This window comes from Chroicocephalus ridibundus, chromosome 7 (assembly GCF_963924245.1).
Source record: "Chroicocephalus ridibundus chromosome 7, bChrRid1.1, whole genome shotgun sequence".
In the NCBI taxonomy this organism is placed as follows: Eukaryota; Metazoa; Chordata; class Aves; order Charadriiformes; family Laridae; genus Chroicocephalus; species Chroicocephalus ridibundus.
The window spans coordinates 30,957,344-30,975,457 of NC_086290.1; the positions used below are offsets into that span (position 1 = coordinate 30,957,344).

General features: G+C 39.7%; 1 protein-coding gene across 3 annotated transcripts in view; it reads left to right on the forward strand.

The window, feature by feature from the left end:
• The window catches only part of PARD3B (par-3 family cell polarity regulator beta), a 426,548-nt gene that overhangs the window by 367,845 nt on the left and 40,589 nt on the right, over positions 1–18,114 (forward strand). For all 3 annotated transcript variants that reach the window (XM_063341445.1, XM_063341446.1, XM_063341444.1), the window contains one exon: positions 7,088–7,223. In XM_063341445.1, the coding sequence (XP_063197515.1) occupies positions 7,088–7,223 (136 nt within the window). The remainder of the gene's footprint in view (positions 1–7,087; positions 7,224–18,114) is intronic.

Consider the following 18,114-nt stretch of genomic DNA (forward strand, 5'->3'; position numbering starts at 1 on the left):
GCTGAAAATCTGCTCTGTGTTGATGTGACCTATCTATTGTAAATATGCCAGCTGCTTTACATCAGTAAAGTAAAATACCCCCTCCCAAGCCGTGTTGTAATACAAAGTGCCAAAAAAGGCAATTTAAGTACTTTGCCCTGTAAATCCAGAAGAAATTACCTTGGAGAGAATTATGCCTCACACGTGACTTCTGCATGATGGATAAAAGGCATAATTGATATCATCTTTAGTGAAGAAACCAGAAACTGTTGCATTGTCTAGAGGCTACTGAAAATACCAGGAAAATCTGTTTTTCATTATTTTCATTGTGTATTGTTTATAGAGAGTTTGGTTGTTGTCAGCAGCCGAGTCCCTAATCTCCCTGCTTTCCTAGCCCTTCAGAGACACGTGCACATCTCGGATCAACAAGACAGCAGTAAACTGGTCACATGCCAGAAACAGACATTGCCATTAACCAGCTTGAACTGTAAGGCGTCTTTTTTATTATTATTATTATTAGTTAAAATCTGGTGATTGCCTTCCTTGATGAGGCACAACACATTGAACAGAAAAAAAGGAAAAAAAAAAGTCTCTTCTCTGAAGTAAAGATGACAAGCTGGCTACAAACAAGAAAATGTCCCCTTGTTTTGTTTCATTCCTACTCGATTGCAAATAACCTGTTAATGTTAGAGTAGTACATACCATATCTGCTGTTACAGTGAAGTTAAATCTCAGTTTCTGTAAAGCAACAAATTAGGCTATACCTTCCCTTATTTCTGGCCAGCTGTAGTCAACTGTAAGTTATTAACGAGAGTGATGGAGATGTGAAGTGGCCTGGATTGAAAAGATGATGCTCATCTGAATGTCTAGGCCATCTGCCATGACAAACAGGAAAAGGTGTTATATGTCATGTGAAAGGAGGGAACTGTAAAAGGATGCTTTGTGTCAAGCCACTGAGAGATATTTTATAAACAGTTTGGAAAAACTGAAAGTGATAGAAATCTGTTGGTCTCAATCTTCAAATCGTTCTTTTGAGGCTTCTGTAAACATATTATTAGTTATTTGGGGAAAGAAAAGGTTAACGACACTGCTAAATCATATCATGCAAGGTTCTCTTTCCTTCTTTCTTCCTAATCAGTCTGTATGAACCTAAGAATACCATCTTCTTTCTTTCTGCTAAGCTCCTAATGTCAAGAGGTCAGTAGCGATGTTACAGGGTCAGTAGGGCTCAATTTACATCCAGACAAATGGTAATCATGTGCTGCCCTAGGAGTCTTTGACCTTTTGGACAGAAGTGATAGTACTGCTTTTATGTCAGCCTGAAGAATTGAAAGGTGACAGCGTATGTTCTGCTGAAGCACGGTTACGACTTTTTTAAATATTGTAAAGCAGGTTAAGACTCAGGGACTTTAGTGTACACATTCAAATAAACTCAAATAAGTGTAAATAGCTTCTTCAGTGTAGTTTGTTTTCCAAATCAAGTGTCCTAAGTGGGGTCCCTCTCTGTTGATGAAGACGGTAATTGTCTAGACATAGGGTGTATTCTTGCCCAGAGCAGGAAAGCAAGTGCTACGGAGACCAATAAAACCATTTGCATGGTTCCAGTAGCTAGAAAGACATAGTTCCTAAGTTGGGTCCTCAGCGTGGGGTGTGTATAGCCAAAACCCAGGCTGGCTCTGGCTGAGCATCAAAGATGAGTCCTGAGCCTGCAAGGCAATATCGGTGATGTCAACGAGGTATTTCTGGCAAGTCTTCATTGCAGTATCATTCATTTACTCAAGTGCATATGAAAACAATAGTTGTTCATTTCTTCCTAAACTCTCTTTCTCTTGGTGCTTGACAAAGATGAAAGCTGAAATATTGCAGAATTATGTTCTTATCATTGATTTTCTTTTTATCGCTTCCCACCATTCTTTTTATTCCCTCTTACTACTGAGGTTGCAGAAAAATCTTCATAAGCAATGTAATACTTCAGGGTAGAAAGACAAGGGCTGGAACTGAGAGAGTAACATACTCAAATATTTATTTGTTATCACTTCAAAATAAAAGTTTTATCTTAAGTGAAAGATACTCTTACATGCTCTGTTGGACTCATTTATACTGTATATCTTTGCAGACCACTATGTTCCTTTTAGTATATAAAATTAGTTTTGTTTTATAGCAGATTGTGAATGGAAGATTGTCCATTCTCTTGAGTCTGTGAATCACGTTTTGTCTTGGATTTGTTTGTTAGTGGAAAATTCACTAAAAGAATCATTTTTATTTTTCTTTTCTTTTTTTTCTTTTTTTTTTTTTTTTTTAACTTGGAAGCCCCAGTTGTTTGTGTAGAGGCTGACAGTCAGCTGGGTGAAATCTGTGTTTGAAAGAACTGGCTGGCAAAAAAGCCCTGTGCAATATTAATGTGTTTAGGAAAACCACTGGAAACAAAATGTTTATTGCCTCTTTAAATGTATGTTTATATACAGCTTTAAGTGGTTCATCTTACTCTGTACATGCAACACTTGTTTTTAATTTTGTATTATCTAGAGAGCTGCAGTAAGAAGTCACTAATTTAAAAAATGACATTTTTAACCTGAATGATTGAAATACAGATTAGCAACTCAGAGGAAGAACAGGGGAAGATTTTATGGTGCAAAACCTGAGCCATATGTATTAAATACTGATGATGATATTTTGATTCTTTGAAAAAATAACTTGTCTGTCATATTGGGTGTATAATGTTATTGCTACAGTGCTTGTTCATCTATCTCTTCAGAGATGACGGGATGAAATTTCACAGTCATATTTTACGTAATGTTAGAGCTAGCTTGAAGCTAAATCTGTGCCAAATTACAGTTTCCCTTTTGTTTTGGGATGCCTATTCCAACATCGTAGCAGGTGCCCTTACGGTCGCAGTGGGCAAGGTGGGACCTGTATGGTGCCTCTGACAGAGTCAGGCACAGGGCAGAAGATGGTGATTTCTGGCGGTTGTTTATCTAGTTGGTAGTACAGCCCCAGCAGTGAGGGTTAGAACAATCGCATGGACTATTTTTTTTTTTCTTTCTTTCTCCCAGGCCAGAAGAAAGCGTTGGTTTTGTAAGGATTGTATCTAGCAAAACTACAGAATGGCTGATGGGGATGTGTTTTTTCCTCTTTATTTACTACTTATTTTTTCTATTAAAAAAAATAAAATCCTTGCAATGTGTGCAGCTTATTCAATGAACTGTTGAACTTCTCTTTAAGATTGTTTGTGGCATGGGATTTTGGACAGGTCTTGTCACTGTTGTTTGAAATCATCATCTGAGTCTTTGCTAAATTCTTTGTAAAGTTTCTCAGAGGTTTTCCCCCAGATAGATGTTATTTAAAACCTTCCCTAAAAAGTTTCAGGTTCTCTCCCAGTATCAGCTGCTTCTGAATCAGTCTCTTTACATGTAGCATACTTTTAGGAAATAGTTCTGAAATCAATTGCAAAATACGGAGTGGACCGTTCTCTTACGATCTTGTGACAACCGAGAAGTCCATGGGTACGTTAAATGTTAGAGCCTGGGAACACATGGTGGTGGAGGGGAATGGCAGATGTGTGGTTGCACGGTTCTCTGAAGAACATGTAGCACAGGGAGCCATGTCAGGGAAGTGAGATCTGCACAAAACTGTAGGTATGATGAGGACTGTAATATTTATATCTCCTCAAGGAGGGAGCACTACATTAAATGTAAAGCTACTGTAAAAGAAATCTGTTTGCTCTACTTACTAGGCTTGGTGAAAAGCTTCCGTAAGTCTCCTTAATATAAATTGACTTTGATTGGAGTATTGTTTTTATATTTCTTCCGTAAGTTCAGGCCCCTTTTCAGTATAAATAGTCATGCATCCGAAACATTTGAACTGGTATTCATCTGCTGTTTCCCTGTCTGAGAACTGCTATCTGATCAAACCAATATTTTTTAATTATGTATTTATAGGCAGATGGGAGAATAGTTTACAGTCAATGTATGATCTTCTCTGCAAATCTTGGAAAATTGTGTTGTTTTTTTTTTTAATATTGCCTTATCAGTTTCTTTTTTTTATTACTGATGACTTCATTCTGTTTGAATTCAATGCTTCAGTTTCTTTGGGGTAAACTAATAGATTATGTATGCGATATTTGCACAGTGCTGATTGAATTCATCTGGTGAGTTTGAATGTGGTTCATATATTCACATAATTGTCAGGAGCCAACTTGAAATTCAGAACTGTTTCATGAGCATTGCACAGGGCATCATATTCATCTCACATTACTCAGGAGTGGGTAAAACTTTCATGGTAAGCTAGATATGCAGCTCTTTCAGAAGCCAATGTCTTTTACATTTGTGCCTATAAACAGTCATGGAGAAGGCGGGGGGGGGGGGGGGGTGTGCTTTAACTGTTTCCTGAAAAAACGAAGCTGATGTGCTGACTGAGCCTCTTCAACCTGTTCCCCCGACCTTTTTAACAAATTCTGAACCTGCTGGCCATTTTTGACCAGACTTGAGAGGTGATTCAGTGTTCAAAAGATACTGGATCACTAAGTTTCATGAAAATAAGCAGCCTGCTAGAGAGACCCAGATGAATGCCCTTGCTGGGGAGAAAGGCTGCAGTGTGAACTCAGTCCCATTATCGGACACCAGAGAACTCACAGGAGAGAAGCACAGGAAATCAGACTTCACGGAGCTGCTTGTTTCCACAGAGATTATGCTTGTGTTTTCACACTAATCCAGATGGATAACTTCCCATGTGCTGCTATCTTTCACTCAAACGTTCCTACTTATTCTCATGGTTAGGGTTTGTACTTTAATATGGTGTGGCAGAGGTTTGCCAAAGAAAAAGCTGCAATGTATAATATATAATAATATATAATCAGCTTGATCTCTGCAGCACCTACTTCCACTTACTGGCTAGATGGGTTTAAGCAGAAGGAAGTTCACCTATAGGAGATCTCCAGTAAATGCAGAACAGGCTGCTGGTACTGCCTCTTACAATGTAAATCTCAGACTGCATTTGAAAAAGGGGAAAAAAATATGTACGGTATTTTCAGATTATCTCTTCAGACGAAATACCTGGAGGTAGAAAGTGGGTATGTGGCCATCAGGCCCCTGGTGGCAGGTGCTAATACAGTTTGCAGAGAGCTGCAGGGAGCCAGATTGGCTGGAATCAAACTAGACCCCTTGCCTGTATTTCAGTGTTTCCTTCTCTTAGCTGGTGCTGCTTTGGGTAATGATGTTGGCAAAGCAACAGGGACAACATTGCACTTTGGGCCTTATCTGTATGTTAGCAGCCCTAATTAAATGCTTTATCTGTACTCACAAGTAAAGTCAGGGGATTTCACAGGTATTGTATTGCTCATGAGCTGTGGACCAAGCTCCACTGTTCTAAGTGATAGCTCCCATTAGCTAGTGCTCAGTTCCAGGGTTTTGCAAACTGGAAAAGGTTCTCCGCTATTTGACAAGAATTCATGCAAGGAACAGAGGCATTTATCTGTGGAAGGAGTCAAGGGGAAAAGGGAATGTACTTTTTTTTTTTTTTCCCCTCCTCAATAGTCCACGGAATTTGTGCAAGCTTTCTACACTGTCTTGGCAGATCATGAGAAAAATTTTGTATGCTCTGGAAGAGCTTGGTAAATCAGCCAGAGAAGCCTGAAACCTCTGGGACTGCGTAGAGTAGAGGGCTGGATAATTTAGGATCCAGGGAAGGCAAGTAACTTAAGTGTTTGATTCTTCATGGAAACATACTGGTGCTGCAAAGAAACACTTCCAGTCCTGGCTGCATAGTCAGTTGCATTTGCACCCCACGTGGAATTTCCCTTCATTGGTAATGAGTGTCCAGCCAATCTACATTGCTATTAGATACTAGAAACTACTTGTTATTGAACTGATAGGTTTATGTCCAGTCTTTTGTATGTGCTTTCCAAATTCAGTTTGCTGTGCAAATCCTATAAAAGGCTTCTCTAGATTCTGGCATGCTGGTGGTGGAGTGCAGAGTGACGAGGTGCTCCACTGAGTCTGTGCTCATGTGAGTAAACCTGTATCTCTATAGCTCATTGTTGGTGAGGTAGAGTTAAGGTTGCAGATTAAGAGAATATATGATGAAGTGCTGTAGAAACAATGGTCTGAGTTTAGGAGGCGGACACAAATAAATTCTACAACAATTTTCTGTGAATGCCAGTAAGTGCTACTGAGCCATACAGTCAGTATTCACCCCAGTGCTGACTAGAGCAGGGCTGGATATAGCTGTGGGAAACTTTTAACGTATTCATTTTCAATATGGCTGTGGTTTTTTTGAATACTAAGCCATTTTCAGGATTGTTTTTTTAATCCTTCCAGGTATAGCTTGAGCTTTCACAGTTGCACAAGTCCAGATGTAAGGCTTTGGAAGGCTCATCAGGGTCAAAATCCACACAGACAGGCGTGTGTTTAACATGACAAACTAAGCAACTCCACTAGCTTTACCACGGCAGTTTGCAGTGTATGCAGTTCAGCATACAAACTGAAGTCTTCGTGGATTACTAAATGGATTACTGTTTAATTACCACTTTAAAAAAAAAATCTCTTACCTTCCCTGTACTTTCATGGTTGATGTTTTAGTTCTTTGTATAATTGGGAGGGAGGTTGTTTTTTATGAGATAAATCTTCGTTCCGCACTTCTCTGTGAACATAGTCTATTCTTTACCTTGAACGAATGTAATTTTAGGGAAATTCCACATTTAGCGTGGGAGCAAAAGGAAACATTTTTCTGGCAGCTTATCATCATCATCATCATTATTATTAAAATATGATAGCCATTTATAGCTGCTCATAGGAATGTTAAAAGTTTCCTTGTGCTCCCCCATCTGTCTGCATCCATCTGTTGTCTCTTGTCTTGTACTGGAATTGTTAAGTTCTTTGGACAGGGAGCCTTTTTTAAAAATGGGGATCAAGTTCGCAATTAGCAGCTTTATTAATACAAGAAAGCAAAAATAAGTGTGATACGGGCCAATGGGCACTATGTAAGTCAGAAGAATCAAACGTTCATAATCCATTTGTCTCAGGTGTGGCAAATCGGTGTGTGTGGGTACCTGGTAAGTGTTAAATATGTGTGTACACGTGAGTTTTATTTAGCATTTTTTTGTTTCTCTCAGTGGCTGCGCAGGTGGTGGGAACGCTGATCGTATCCAGAAGTTACGGAAGGAGTACCATCAGGCCAGGCGAGAAGGCTTACCTTTCTATGAGGATGACGAAGGAAGAACACAGCCGTCTGATTACGACCAGCGTTGGGTAGGTCCACAATGCAATGCAAAGTGCTTTTGCAGCATTCAGGGTTAGAAGAAGGTGCTGATTTGTGTTTTCCAGAAATCCTGTGTCAGCTTAACATGAATCTGGGGGGTTTGTAGAAATGGAGAAATCCTTAATGCCAGCCCACCAAAGAAAACATTAATAACATGAAAACTTGGCTAAAAATAACTTGTCTGTTTGCTGTGTTTGATTTAGGCCCAGGTTTCCTCTCTTTAAGCCCAAGATACGCAGTCATTGCCAAACTTTGTCACATGTGGTAGCATCAAGGCTTTTCAGCAGGATTTATGGTACTCTGGTCGTTCATCCAGTGATTCCCCGGGTTAACAAGAGTATTAGAAGAGCAGACTTTCACTGTGCTTAGCTGTAAAGTGAGAGGGAGGAAATAGAGGCATGTCTGCTCCCGCTCTTCCTTCTGCCCACTGGGCAGTAGCAATGTGGCCACGATACATCCTCAGTAACTTTTTATAAAGTGAAAATTGCAATAATTTGCTCCTCTCCCATCAAAGGATCTTATAACATTCTACCAACACTATAGAACTGTTACAGACATGCTGTATTCCCTGTTTTACATGTAGGAGTCACACTTCACAGAGATGTATTACCTATCTACCCCACTACCAAAGAGTAACCCACGGTAGAACCAGAGATTAAATCAAGAGTGACGGATTTTTGAATGCATTAAATAAATACAACAGCTATAGTCTATGGGATCACAACTGCGGTACTCAAGAGCTCCACCTGAGCAGGTTTAAGAGTTGGACTCTGTCTCTTTAGAAGTAATTATAATCAACCAGCATTCAAAAATGTAACTTTGATAAGGTGCAATTTATGCTAAATTTGAAATTCTAGTTTAAAAAGAGACAGAATTATGTTAAAATCTTAAGAATCTAAATACACCTGAAGTTTGAACTAACATTGTAGGTGTTAATGTCCCCCAAACTACCAGTGTGAATGCTGAAGTGAAATCTTAAATGATTGGGGTTGTAGTCCAAAAAAAACCATGAAAGACTAGACTTTATTGCAATCACAGAGACATAGAGTTAAATGGGGTGTTTTTACATAAATTATCATATATATTTGTTCATTAACCAAAAAAAATATTGTTGTATATATTATTCTGATTCAGTTACCAAAACTGTCACCTTCAGCAAAATAAAACTTTAATCTACTGCCTTAAATTTTGTGACCCAATTTGGGGAATCTATGTGGCTGCCATTCTTCTTCTGAGTAGCTTTTGTAAACTAAAATGAGAATATGCATCAAATGTGTCTTTCTGTTGAAATTGTATGGCATGTTAAGTGTCCTGACAAAGGCTCCAGACTGGGCCAGTGGTGCCTCTTCAGCAGCCTGAGAATTTCTTCTTCTTATCTGAAACTGATAAAGCTTTATTAATCCTCAGAGGAGGTTGAGATTTATGGTCCAGTGTAGTTTCCTAAGATTCACAAAGGTTTCTTCTAGGTAATCCCTTTTAAGCCTTTCCTATTAGGTATAATGCCCAGAGATTACTGATTTCCAAGGCTTTGCTTTTCCTGTGAGGCAAGTTGTCCTTAATCAGAGCACCTGAAAGGGAGCTTTAAGTATCTCAATCTTGAACTGATTAATAATAGTGGCATCAGGATTGTTTCTTTTTGTCCTTCCAATGCAGAACATTTTTAGATGTTATTGTGGTGAGGAATGGCAGTCTGATCAAAAATCAGAGTTTACCTTGAGGGCTTTATTCTCTGAAGTTTGTTGCTGCAACAGTTCCTCTCGTTGAAGTGTTTTACAAATTTCAAAGACTTCTGATCTCTTCACTGCAACAATATCATCCATTGATCCACCCAGCCTTGCTTTCATGGGCATTGTCTTTCGGTATGGAAAATAGTGTGGCCCCAGCTTCTCTCTTTCGACTCTTGGCTGAAATTTGTACACTGACATGTAATTTTACCCTTAAAATACATGTTACATCAATCCATTCAGACAGAAAAGAAGAAACAAAAATAGAATCAAATATTAAAAAGAAAACAAATGTCTCAAAGCATCTTGCCAGGAGAGTCCTCATGATATTTTCTAAGCAATGTAGTCTTTCCCACCTCGGGCTGCTGACCCTCAGCAGTACTGTGGTAATACAGACTGAACAACAGCTGATTTTTTCCACCTTTACTCATCAGTGAAGAGACGTGCTGATGACTAATTGCATAATCGCAAATAAATAAAAACTTACTCTAATCTTTAGGATGTCAGGTCTTTCTTTAAAGAGTCAACAGACAGCTGAGGAGGAGGAGAACCTTCTGGTATAAGTTTTCTTCCTTCCCACACGAGGTTATGACACCAGGGAAGCTGCAGCTGGGAAGAAGATGCTGGGTCTCCCTATTTATTTTTAATACTCCATTAGTTCTTTCTATGCTTTTGTCAGTCAGCTGTTTTACCTAAGCCAGCTTTTCCTATAAGATGTCTTTCTAATGTACAGCAGCTGCTGTAATCACTTCCCACCATCTCATGAAACATGCAGATAAGTTGGGAAAAACGAAGGATAATTTGAGAAGACACTATCCCATCGCAAATCAACAGCCTCAGTAACGGACCCTGGGTCTTGTCCTCCAAAAAAGTATCTGAGAACTCATGAGGCAAATTTCTATCTGATAAAGCTGACATTGACAAGTGGCCTTTAGCTGACACTGTAATGGGACAGAATTTCTAATAGGAGGGGTATTTCTAACAATCTACTTTTTTTAAAGTGGGGTAAATCAAATTAAAGTGCAGAGCCGGCTGAAAAGCTAGCATTGTAAGGGAAAATGATCTCATGACAGGCAATTGGGATCCATAAATGTTTTAAAAATAAGGTCAAAAATTCATTTTAAATAGGCCTGCTATTCTTTCATCATCCATTCCTCCCCCCTGCATCCATTTTCCAGTTCTCCTCTGTTCTCATCTGTTGCTGGATGAATTTTTTGCTCTCTTGCACCTTCATTCTGCTCTCCCTTCCCCACAGTCTGTTCTTTTTCTTTTTGTAACTGACTGAATAATTCAGTTTAGTGTGTCTCCATAAACAGACACATGTATATAGCACTGTCTGTGCTATAGAGCCAGATTCTTTGGAATTCTTTTCCAGTTCCTTTGTGGTTTGGTTTGTTGTTGAGTTTTGCATCCTTTGGACTCCTCCCCTCCACCCCCCTTTCAGGTTTAGAACTAGGATAAGCCAAATTCTATAGGGTGGATCACAAATCTTCAAGTAAAGCTGAGCTAGTTAACCAAAAGACAGGCTGATGATAAGTATAAATATTGTCTAGGAAAATGAGTGCCTGTTGTTGTCATTATAACGTGGATTACCCTAAAATTTTCTGACAGCAAGGGTGTATTGAGAAGTATCAGCGCAAGACAGAGTTCAGGCATGTGCATACATACTCGTGTCTTAGTAGGACATCAGATAGTAAAAGCGCTCATGAACATATCCTATACAAACCTAATACTGGTCTACAGAAAGAGGCATAATATGTTTATGCAGAATTATCATATACTGCAGTGTCAGTCAAAACCTGAGAGAACTACGTAAGCAATAAGCTACAAGAACAAGACTCCCTAGGAGCCGGAGGGCTTTTTCATGGGGCATTCTTTTTCAGGGTGAGTCACAGACTAATAACAGATCATGAGAAATAGAGAAGGAGCCGTCAAGACAAAGCTGTGAAGTTCGCATCTGCACTTGTATTTAGGGGCATTTAAATAATGAGGAATTAATCATCTATTTGAGGATTTACTTGGATTTTCTTACCGACTTTGTACAAATCCAGTTACTTAAAACATCAATTCTTTCCTTCAGGGTGGCAGTAAATCCTTGAAATTTTATCTTTTTTTAATGTCCATGCATGTAACACCGTCCACATTGCAAATAGTTCTTCACCTGTTAGTGACCACATCAGCTTCACTGTACCAAACCTTATGGTAAGTGGTTCTAAAAGCCGTTTTCTTATTTGCAGATCTGATTTGCGAGCTGATAAATAACCTAAAGATATAAGAAAACCTATCTCTGGATACTGGCTGTGAACATTTCGATTGGAACAAATCTCTAATGTACTGAGTTTTGTCAGTTCCCAGTTGAGAGTATGAAAGAAGAATCATGCCTGTCGATGTTAAAGGCCAAGTACTTTATTGTGTGCCTGGCAGGGATCCAAGCCTAAAAATCAACCAGAACAAAAAAAGGAGCGTTAAGAACTGCATTATTTTTCCATAATGTGTCAAAGGGTTCTGTGCGTGCTTCAGGATGAATAAGGAGCTGTTTGTACTTTTCATGATCAATTAATTCCAGGTTCAGGATGTTGCATTTCAAATAGGTTAGGTTCCCAAAAAGCACAGACGTTTGTGTTGGACCATAGTTAGAAACCAAAATTCCAGCTTCTAGAATAATAACATTCCTGTCTTCTAGCGCAATGGGAGAAGCTGACAATTTTATGTACTATGTGAAACCATATAGCAGAAACTGCTGTGAATTCCAGACTTTCTGAGCCCACAGACTATTAGTAGAAAACATTGAATTTACCAAAAAAAAAGATGGTAACTTACTTAGAGTATAGCTGCTTTGAAAACCATGGATCGGAAGTATTTCTGTATATGTTATTAAAGTATTAATTATGACAGTATGTAAAACATTTTATTAGGGTGTATGATTAACTTACCAATCAAGAACTTCTTATAGTCACTACTTATCTCGGTATAACAAAGGTTTCAGATTGGGGTGTATTCTAAAAAGCTGTTCAAACTAAGCAGAGAGATTTTGAAATTTATAGGCTGGCTTTTGGGGGTAGGTTTGGGGGGAAATTATTTTGGAGAAATCCCTGCCAAACCTCATGTGAAAAATAAACTATTCCAAATGGCACATGCAAGGAGAGCCAAATTCAATTCCATTAATACTAGTAATAAAGAGTGACTCTTCTAACTTGTTTGGAGTCATTCCTACTTACACAAAGGTTGAATTTGGCATAGATTATCGGAACCAGAGGGGAGTCTGAAATGCTCATGTCTTTGTGCTAACGCTATGTACACACTCTTATTTACCAAGGGAAACAGTTCTGGTGCCATATGTCGTCTTATCAAAACCCACTAGTACTATTTATACCCAACAATATTATGTGAATTCCAGAAATACATCATGCCATCTATTCCACAAGGTACCTCGTCACACAGCTGCTTTTTGTTGTATTTCAATGCGGGGGCGGGGGGGGGGGGTTCTGAGGAGGACAAACACTAAGCGTTTCTCTTATTTCATACATCAAACAAAACCATGAGGTGTTGCTGGGCTGAGGCCATCCTTGCAGGCTCACAGCACCAAGAGGTTCCACATTAACACATGTGCCAGCAGTCGTGTCCCTTGCAGTTAGGAGAGGTTCTTCTGATGTTGCCCAAACAGAGAGCTTGAGTGGGGCATCACGGAGATCATGACAGCTGCCACAGATCATGTTGATATGATATGAAGGGCCCTAGAGGTTTTCTGTTGAATATATTTTTTTCCTAATTTGCCAGTATGTTTCGGGAGGCAGGAAACAAACCTTTAACTGGTAATAATTATATTGGTGAAGGGAGTTTGTGAACAGTAATCCATGCTACGTAGTGTGCTGAACAGGTAGTGCAGTTGTGCACGTAGAGAGGCCGCAGCTCTGCAGCTTTTATGCTTTGGGGCACAGTTGAATGGGCACAGAAACAGCCATCTCAGAGCTAGGCTGTAATCTGGCTTCACTGCAGGTCTGAGTAGCACGGTAGCTGGGTCTTTCAGATTTGCTTCGGTTTTGGCAAGCTTCTGCCAGTATAGGCTTTAAGAGTTTTCAGTCTGCTTGTTGATCACTCCATAGATAGGCGACTGTGTGGCCACTTTCCCTGAGCGTGTGCGTCCACTCTGTCAAATCTCAGGCCAGCATCCCATGGGGAAGCTGGAAGAGGATTGAGATTTTAACACCGAGCCTTCACATGTAGGGTTGCTAAAGCTAACACTTTGCACTTTGAACCTTCCCTTACCCTCAGCGATACGTACTTCTCCATGACAGCTCGGTCCCGACCCCTAGCAAGTCAGTGCCCCACATACCATAGAATCAAATACAGCTGCTCATGGGTCTGACTACAAGGGGGAGAAAAAAAGTAGGTTTCCTTTTAAAATTGACCTCCTCTTCCTCAGGCCATTAGTAAGAGGCCTGCTTCAACTTCTGGAAAGGGGCCCCAGTTACAACAACGCTCATTTTTTCATCACGAGACAAGCCTGTAATGCCATTGAAATTCATGTCTGAAGCTAAGCATGTGCTTGGGTATTTATTAGATCAGGCCTAAGACTGGGCCTCAAAGCTGACCCCTTCTTAGGCACAAGCTTTTGCCTTTACTACCAGGTATCTGGTGCATTTATCAAATAGACGCTGACACGGTTGACTTCTTTTTGAATTCTTACAGCTTAATCTCCCTGGGTTATGTTCTTTTTCAGTGCGTTGCTGATTAAAAAGAAATCTCTTCCCTAAAAAATACTGATGATCCAAAGAGTTGCCTAGCTACCGTTGTCCCAGACAGCACCCTGTTTCCTAAAGATGCTGGTCACTGTCCAGCTCTGCCTGCTAGGGATAACATCCCAGTCAAACAGATAGCAGTTTTCACAAAGGACTGCAAAATTTGTCCATTTAACATAATGGAAAGCAGAATGACCTCAGTCAGGCAAACAGCAACGGTTGCCCAGTGTCTGCAGAACAAGGTCGAGCTTGAAAGAAGCTGGGTCAAGCAATACAACTATGTCATTGAGGCTGCTACAGAGTACAGATCTTTTTATTTGTTATACTTAAGTATGTGAAAGAAGCCAACTGAAATAATGGACTTTTGATTACTTTTGATTTCTGGATTGAGTTCTTCTATTGTATATCTATGCAGCACTTCTCATTATTGCAGTACAAGATCCGAGGTGGAGGCCTTGGGTCTTCTTGAGTTTTGGTGAAGTTCCTCACTGCAAAATGCATTAGCAGAACTGCTTGTTAAATTTCATCCTAGGCACAGTTTCAGCAGTCAGGGTGTCAGTGCTCTGGCTACACTGTTGTCTTGCAGTTAAAAACACTAAAAAGTTCACAGCCAAGGTGTGAAAAGTAATTAGAATGTATCGCTGGGTGCTGGGTATAAGCAATTATCTATGAATATATAAAGGCTCTATTTTTCTCAACAAACAGGCGACATTGTTATAATTATTTAAAATGAAAAAGAAAGTCACTGACTCAGACACAGAGAGATTGGGCGGATAACTTTATTAGTTCCCAGTCTAAGGTCTGTAGTGCAGATGCTAATCTAATATCAAGACTGCATTAAAATAAAGTAAAAAATATGGGAAGGGAGAACTCCATTTACCCTGTAAGGCTGATGCTGTACATGAGTTTGGCTTTTCTGCTCAAGGCCAGCTCTTTTCAACTTTCAACTTCAACTCTGGCTGTTAAAGAACACTTGGAAAAAGGAACACTAGCGCCGTCTTTCTTGCTCAATATGGGATCCAACTAGAACACACATTCCTTCTATTGAACGTGCTGAGTTTTGAGAAGTTATGCAGAAGTTAGTAATCAGTTTCATTTTTGTTTGCATTTAGTTTTTTAAACCTTCTTTAATGTTCTTGCTTTGTTTAGTAAATTGAATTTGTAAGCAGGAACTTCCAAAGCCGAAAAGAATCTGATAAAATACTGACACTATGCAACCTAATCTGAAGGGTTCATTTTGATTTAATTATTTTAATTTTTTTTTAGTGTTTTTGAAACACTTGCTGTGCAACCGTATTTATTAACAATAAGAAAGTAAGAGCAGCAAATACTGCTGTCTGTGGTTTTGATGCTTTTTCCTCATCAAATGGCCTGGGTGCTGTGTTAAGTGTCACATTGCCCAATATTAAGTAGAGCCATTCCAGCTGAACTGTATGTCATAAGTCCTGTATGATAGGAAATATTGAGTATTCTGTAATCCAGGTGATACTGGGATGTCTGCCTTCTGAGCAGAAATAGGAGTTCTGGCCCTGCTGCCTGCAAAGGGGTCCTGCTATTCAAGGCAGATGATATGTGAATAATCCAGTGTCCCAGAGTAGCATAGATTTCATAAAGTAGTATATAAAATTCAGCATGTATGTTGTGAATGTGTATGACGGAGCAAGAGGACAAAAACTCGTATCTCTTCTAAAATGCAGCCTGGTCACCAATTGTAAGATTTTTCTGGGTTTAGTCCATTCATCCGTTTTCTTGATAGGCTGGAAGTAATGATTGTCAAAATTACTATTGCAAACAACGCACTCCCAAGTTAGGAAGACCAATGCTGCACATGGCAACAAATAACGTCAGTGGCTCTCAAGAAACATGGACCCAGGGGAGGCCTGGACCAGGTGTAGGCTTTAGACCATCAGGTATTCCAAGAAAAGTCAGATTAGCAGATACCTAGAGTGAAATTATGACTTTAAAGTTATGATATGACTCAAAACAAAGTGAGCAAATTGGGATTCTAAGAGGATCCAGAAGTTTCTCGTATTGCAGTGAGCATGGTTATATCAAATTATATTCTGTACTTCATAATTTGATGATAACTCCTTCAAGATAAGGTAAAAATTTATAATTTGAAATACCTGTCTGTGCCTTCCATCCCTGGTCTGCAATCATCAAAACAAAGTAATTCTGACAATCTAAATTCAGTCTTTCCTGTGGAATGATTATAGGGGAATTTAGCAAAATAGTACCTAGTGGTACCCACCAGTGGATCAGTATTAACACTTACATTTGCATTTGAAGCTAATTTTCAAAGTATTTCTCTTAATTTGCTGGGAAGATACCTGTCAAGTTAGCAATTAAACTGTAATTTGGTCACTGAGGTGTTTACATGGATTAATAGATCTCCCTCTTAAGCGTGTGCTCCTGGGTTTGAAATAATAGCTATACTGTGTGGTAGCATGACCCCACTTGAGTTTCACACACACATGCACAAAATCAAATTCCATCACATTTTAATGCAAATTTTACCTTTGCAAATGATGGCCTGAAAAGAATGAGTTTCCATGGTAACCTTAGGGAACACATAACCTGTTTATCATAACTTCTCCAGGAAGCAAGACAGGGGGTGGGGAACATGCTTTGATGTCAGCTATATTTTTCTGTAGACAGCATTCTGCTGTAGCACGTATAGAGAATTTACCAAAATGCTCCTGCACTGTTCTAAATAAACTTTTTTCCCTTTCTTAGAAGCAGAAGCAGTCATATGGAATAACGTACGAGGAAACTGCAGTAGGCAGTATTCAAAGCCATTAACTGACCTTTCAGCTCCTGTCTATAGTTTGGCAACTAGGTCAACAATTTGAAAGACCAATTGCAAATTAATACTTAAAATAGATCTCTTCCATCACTTTATCTCTCCTTGCTTTCCCTCCACGCTTTACGTTTGGCCCTCAGGTATCACTGCCGCCTTTCAAAGGCACTTTAAGTTTTTTGTTTTCTTGTTCTTCCACTTCACTGCTGAAAGTACTGTTTGAAAAATGCCTTGAAATATCTCTGAACTCCTGCATTGTGGAGGTACCACAGAAAAGAATATATTGATTATACTTCACATTCGCTGCTGACTTTCAGAGTTGAGGTGGTGGCTTCTGGAGCTGCCATTAGTGAGGAGTGAGTTTGATGGCTGCGAGCATCTGCAAGGTTGTATTTTTCCTGCAGATGCACAGTAACTCCTGGCTAAAGGAAGGTATGTCTGCAACATTTTTTTAAGGTCATTAGGAGTAAGGAACAGATGTTGAGGTTTTTCAGAATGCTGCTTTGAAGTGCCATTTAGGAGTCAACTGACAAGACTGACCCTATAGGCAATGATTTTTGGGACTGGAACACAGAGGAACCATTGCCCACAGTTACCCATCTGGTATCCATCTGGTACCAGCAAACAACAGACAGTACCAAATCGCAGAGAAACTGTACCAACTGCTAAATTGGTATCAGCAAGCAAAGAAGGTCGCCACCCAACAGCAGTTGCAAGCAGGAGAAACAATGTCTGTAACATTTACAGACTGGTATCTGAAGATCCGGAGGAACCTGATGCCATAGCATATGGAAAGCAATTCCTCTCTCTAAGCCTGCTTATGCTGATGTTGTTTGCTCAGTATTAACCCAGGTTTGGGATTTTTTCTTTTTTTTTTTTGTTAACCATATTGAATTTGCAGTGTGGAGAGCTTTTGTCATGATGCCATTGAGAAAGCGCCTCTCTTTAGTGGCATCTATGTTTAACAGGATTAAGGTGGATTTAATACCCTGTGCTACAGACTAACCATTCAGATTCTAGGAGTGCTGTTCCAGAGTGGTGTCAAATCACAATGGAAGGAGTTGAGGTTAACTTTTAACTCCATGACGATTTACTCTTTTTCTTTGATGTGAACTATTCTTGGGGAGAGTTGTGGCAGGGGGTTGTTCCCCAATTTTATTGCCATCTTCCTTTTCTTCCCTTTGTTCATTTTCCCCCCTTCTTCCTCCTTTTCTTCTCTTGAAGCAGTGTGCTGGTTTGTACAGTAGCTAAGTGTTTAGAATGTAATAATACAACAGTGAGAGATTTACTGCCTCTAGGCGCTACCCCTTCTACTCTTGAGGACCTCCAGCAAGGCATGATTTTATAGACAATGAAAGGCTCTCTCTCTCCTGTGAAGCCGCCTGCCTGCAGGAAGCTTTTCACTGTCTATTTCCACTACTTGCTCTGCAATTTAGTTCCATGCCCTGCTATTTCCCCCTTCCCTCCCTCTTTCCTTCCCTGACATACGCATGCATATACCCCCCGCGTACACATTCAGCACCAACACCAGATGTAGGTAGATACGGCAAAATAGCATTAGCTCAACGTGTGCGTTAAAAACCTCAAAAATACCCCAGACATTTTCGTTTTGCCATCC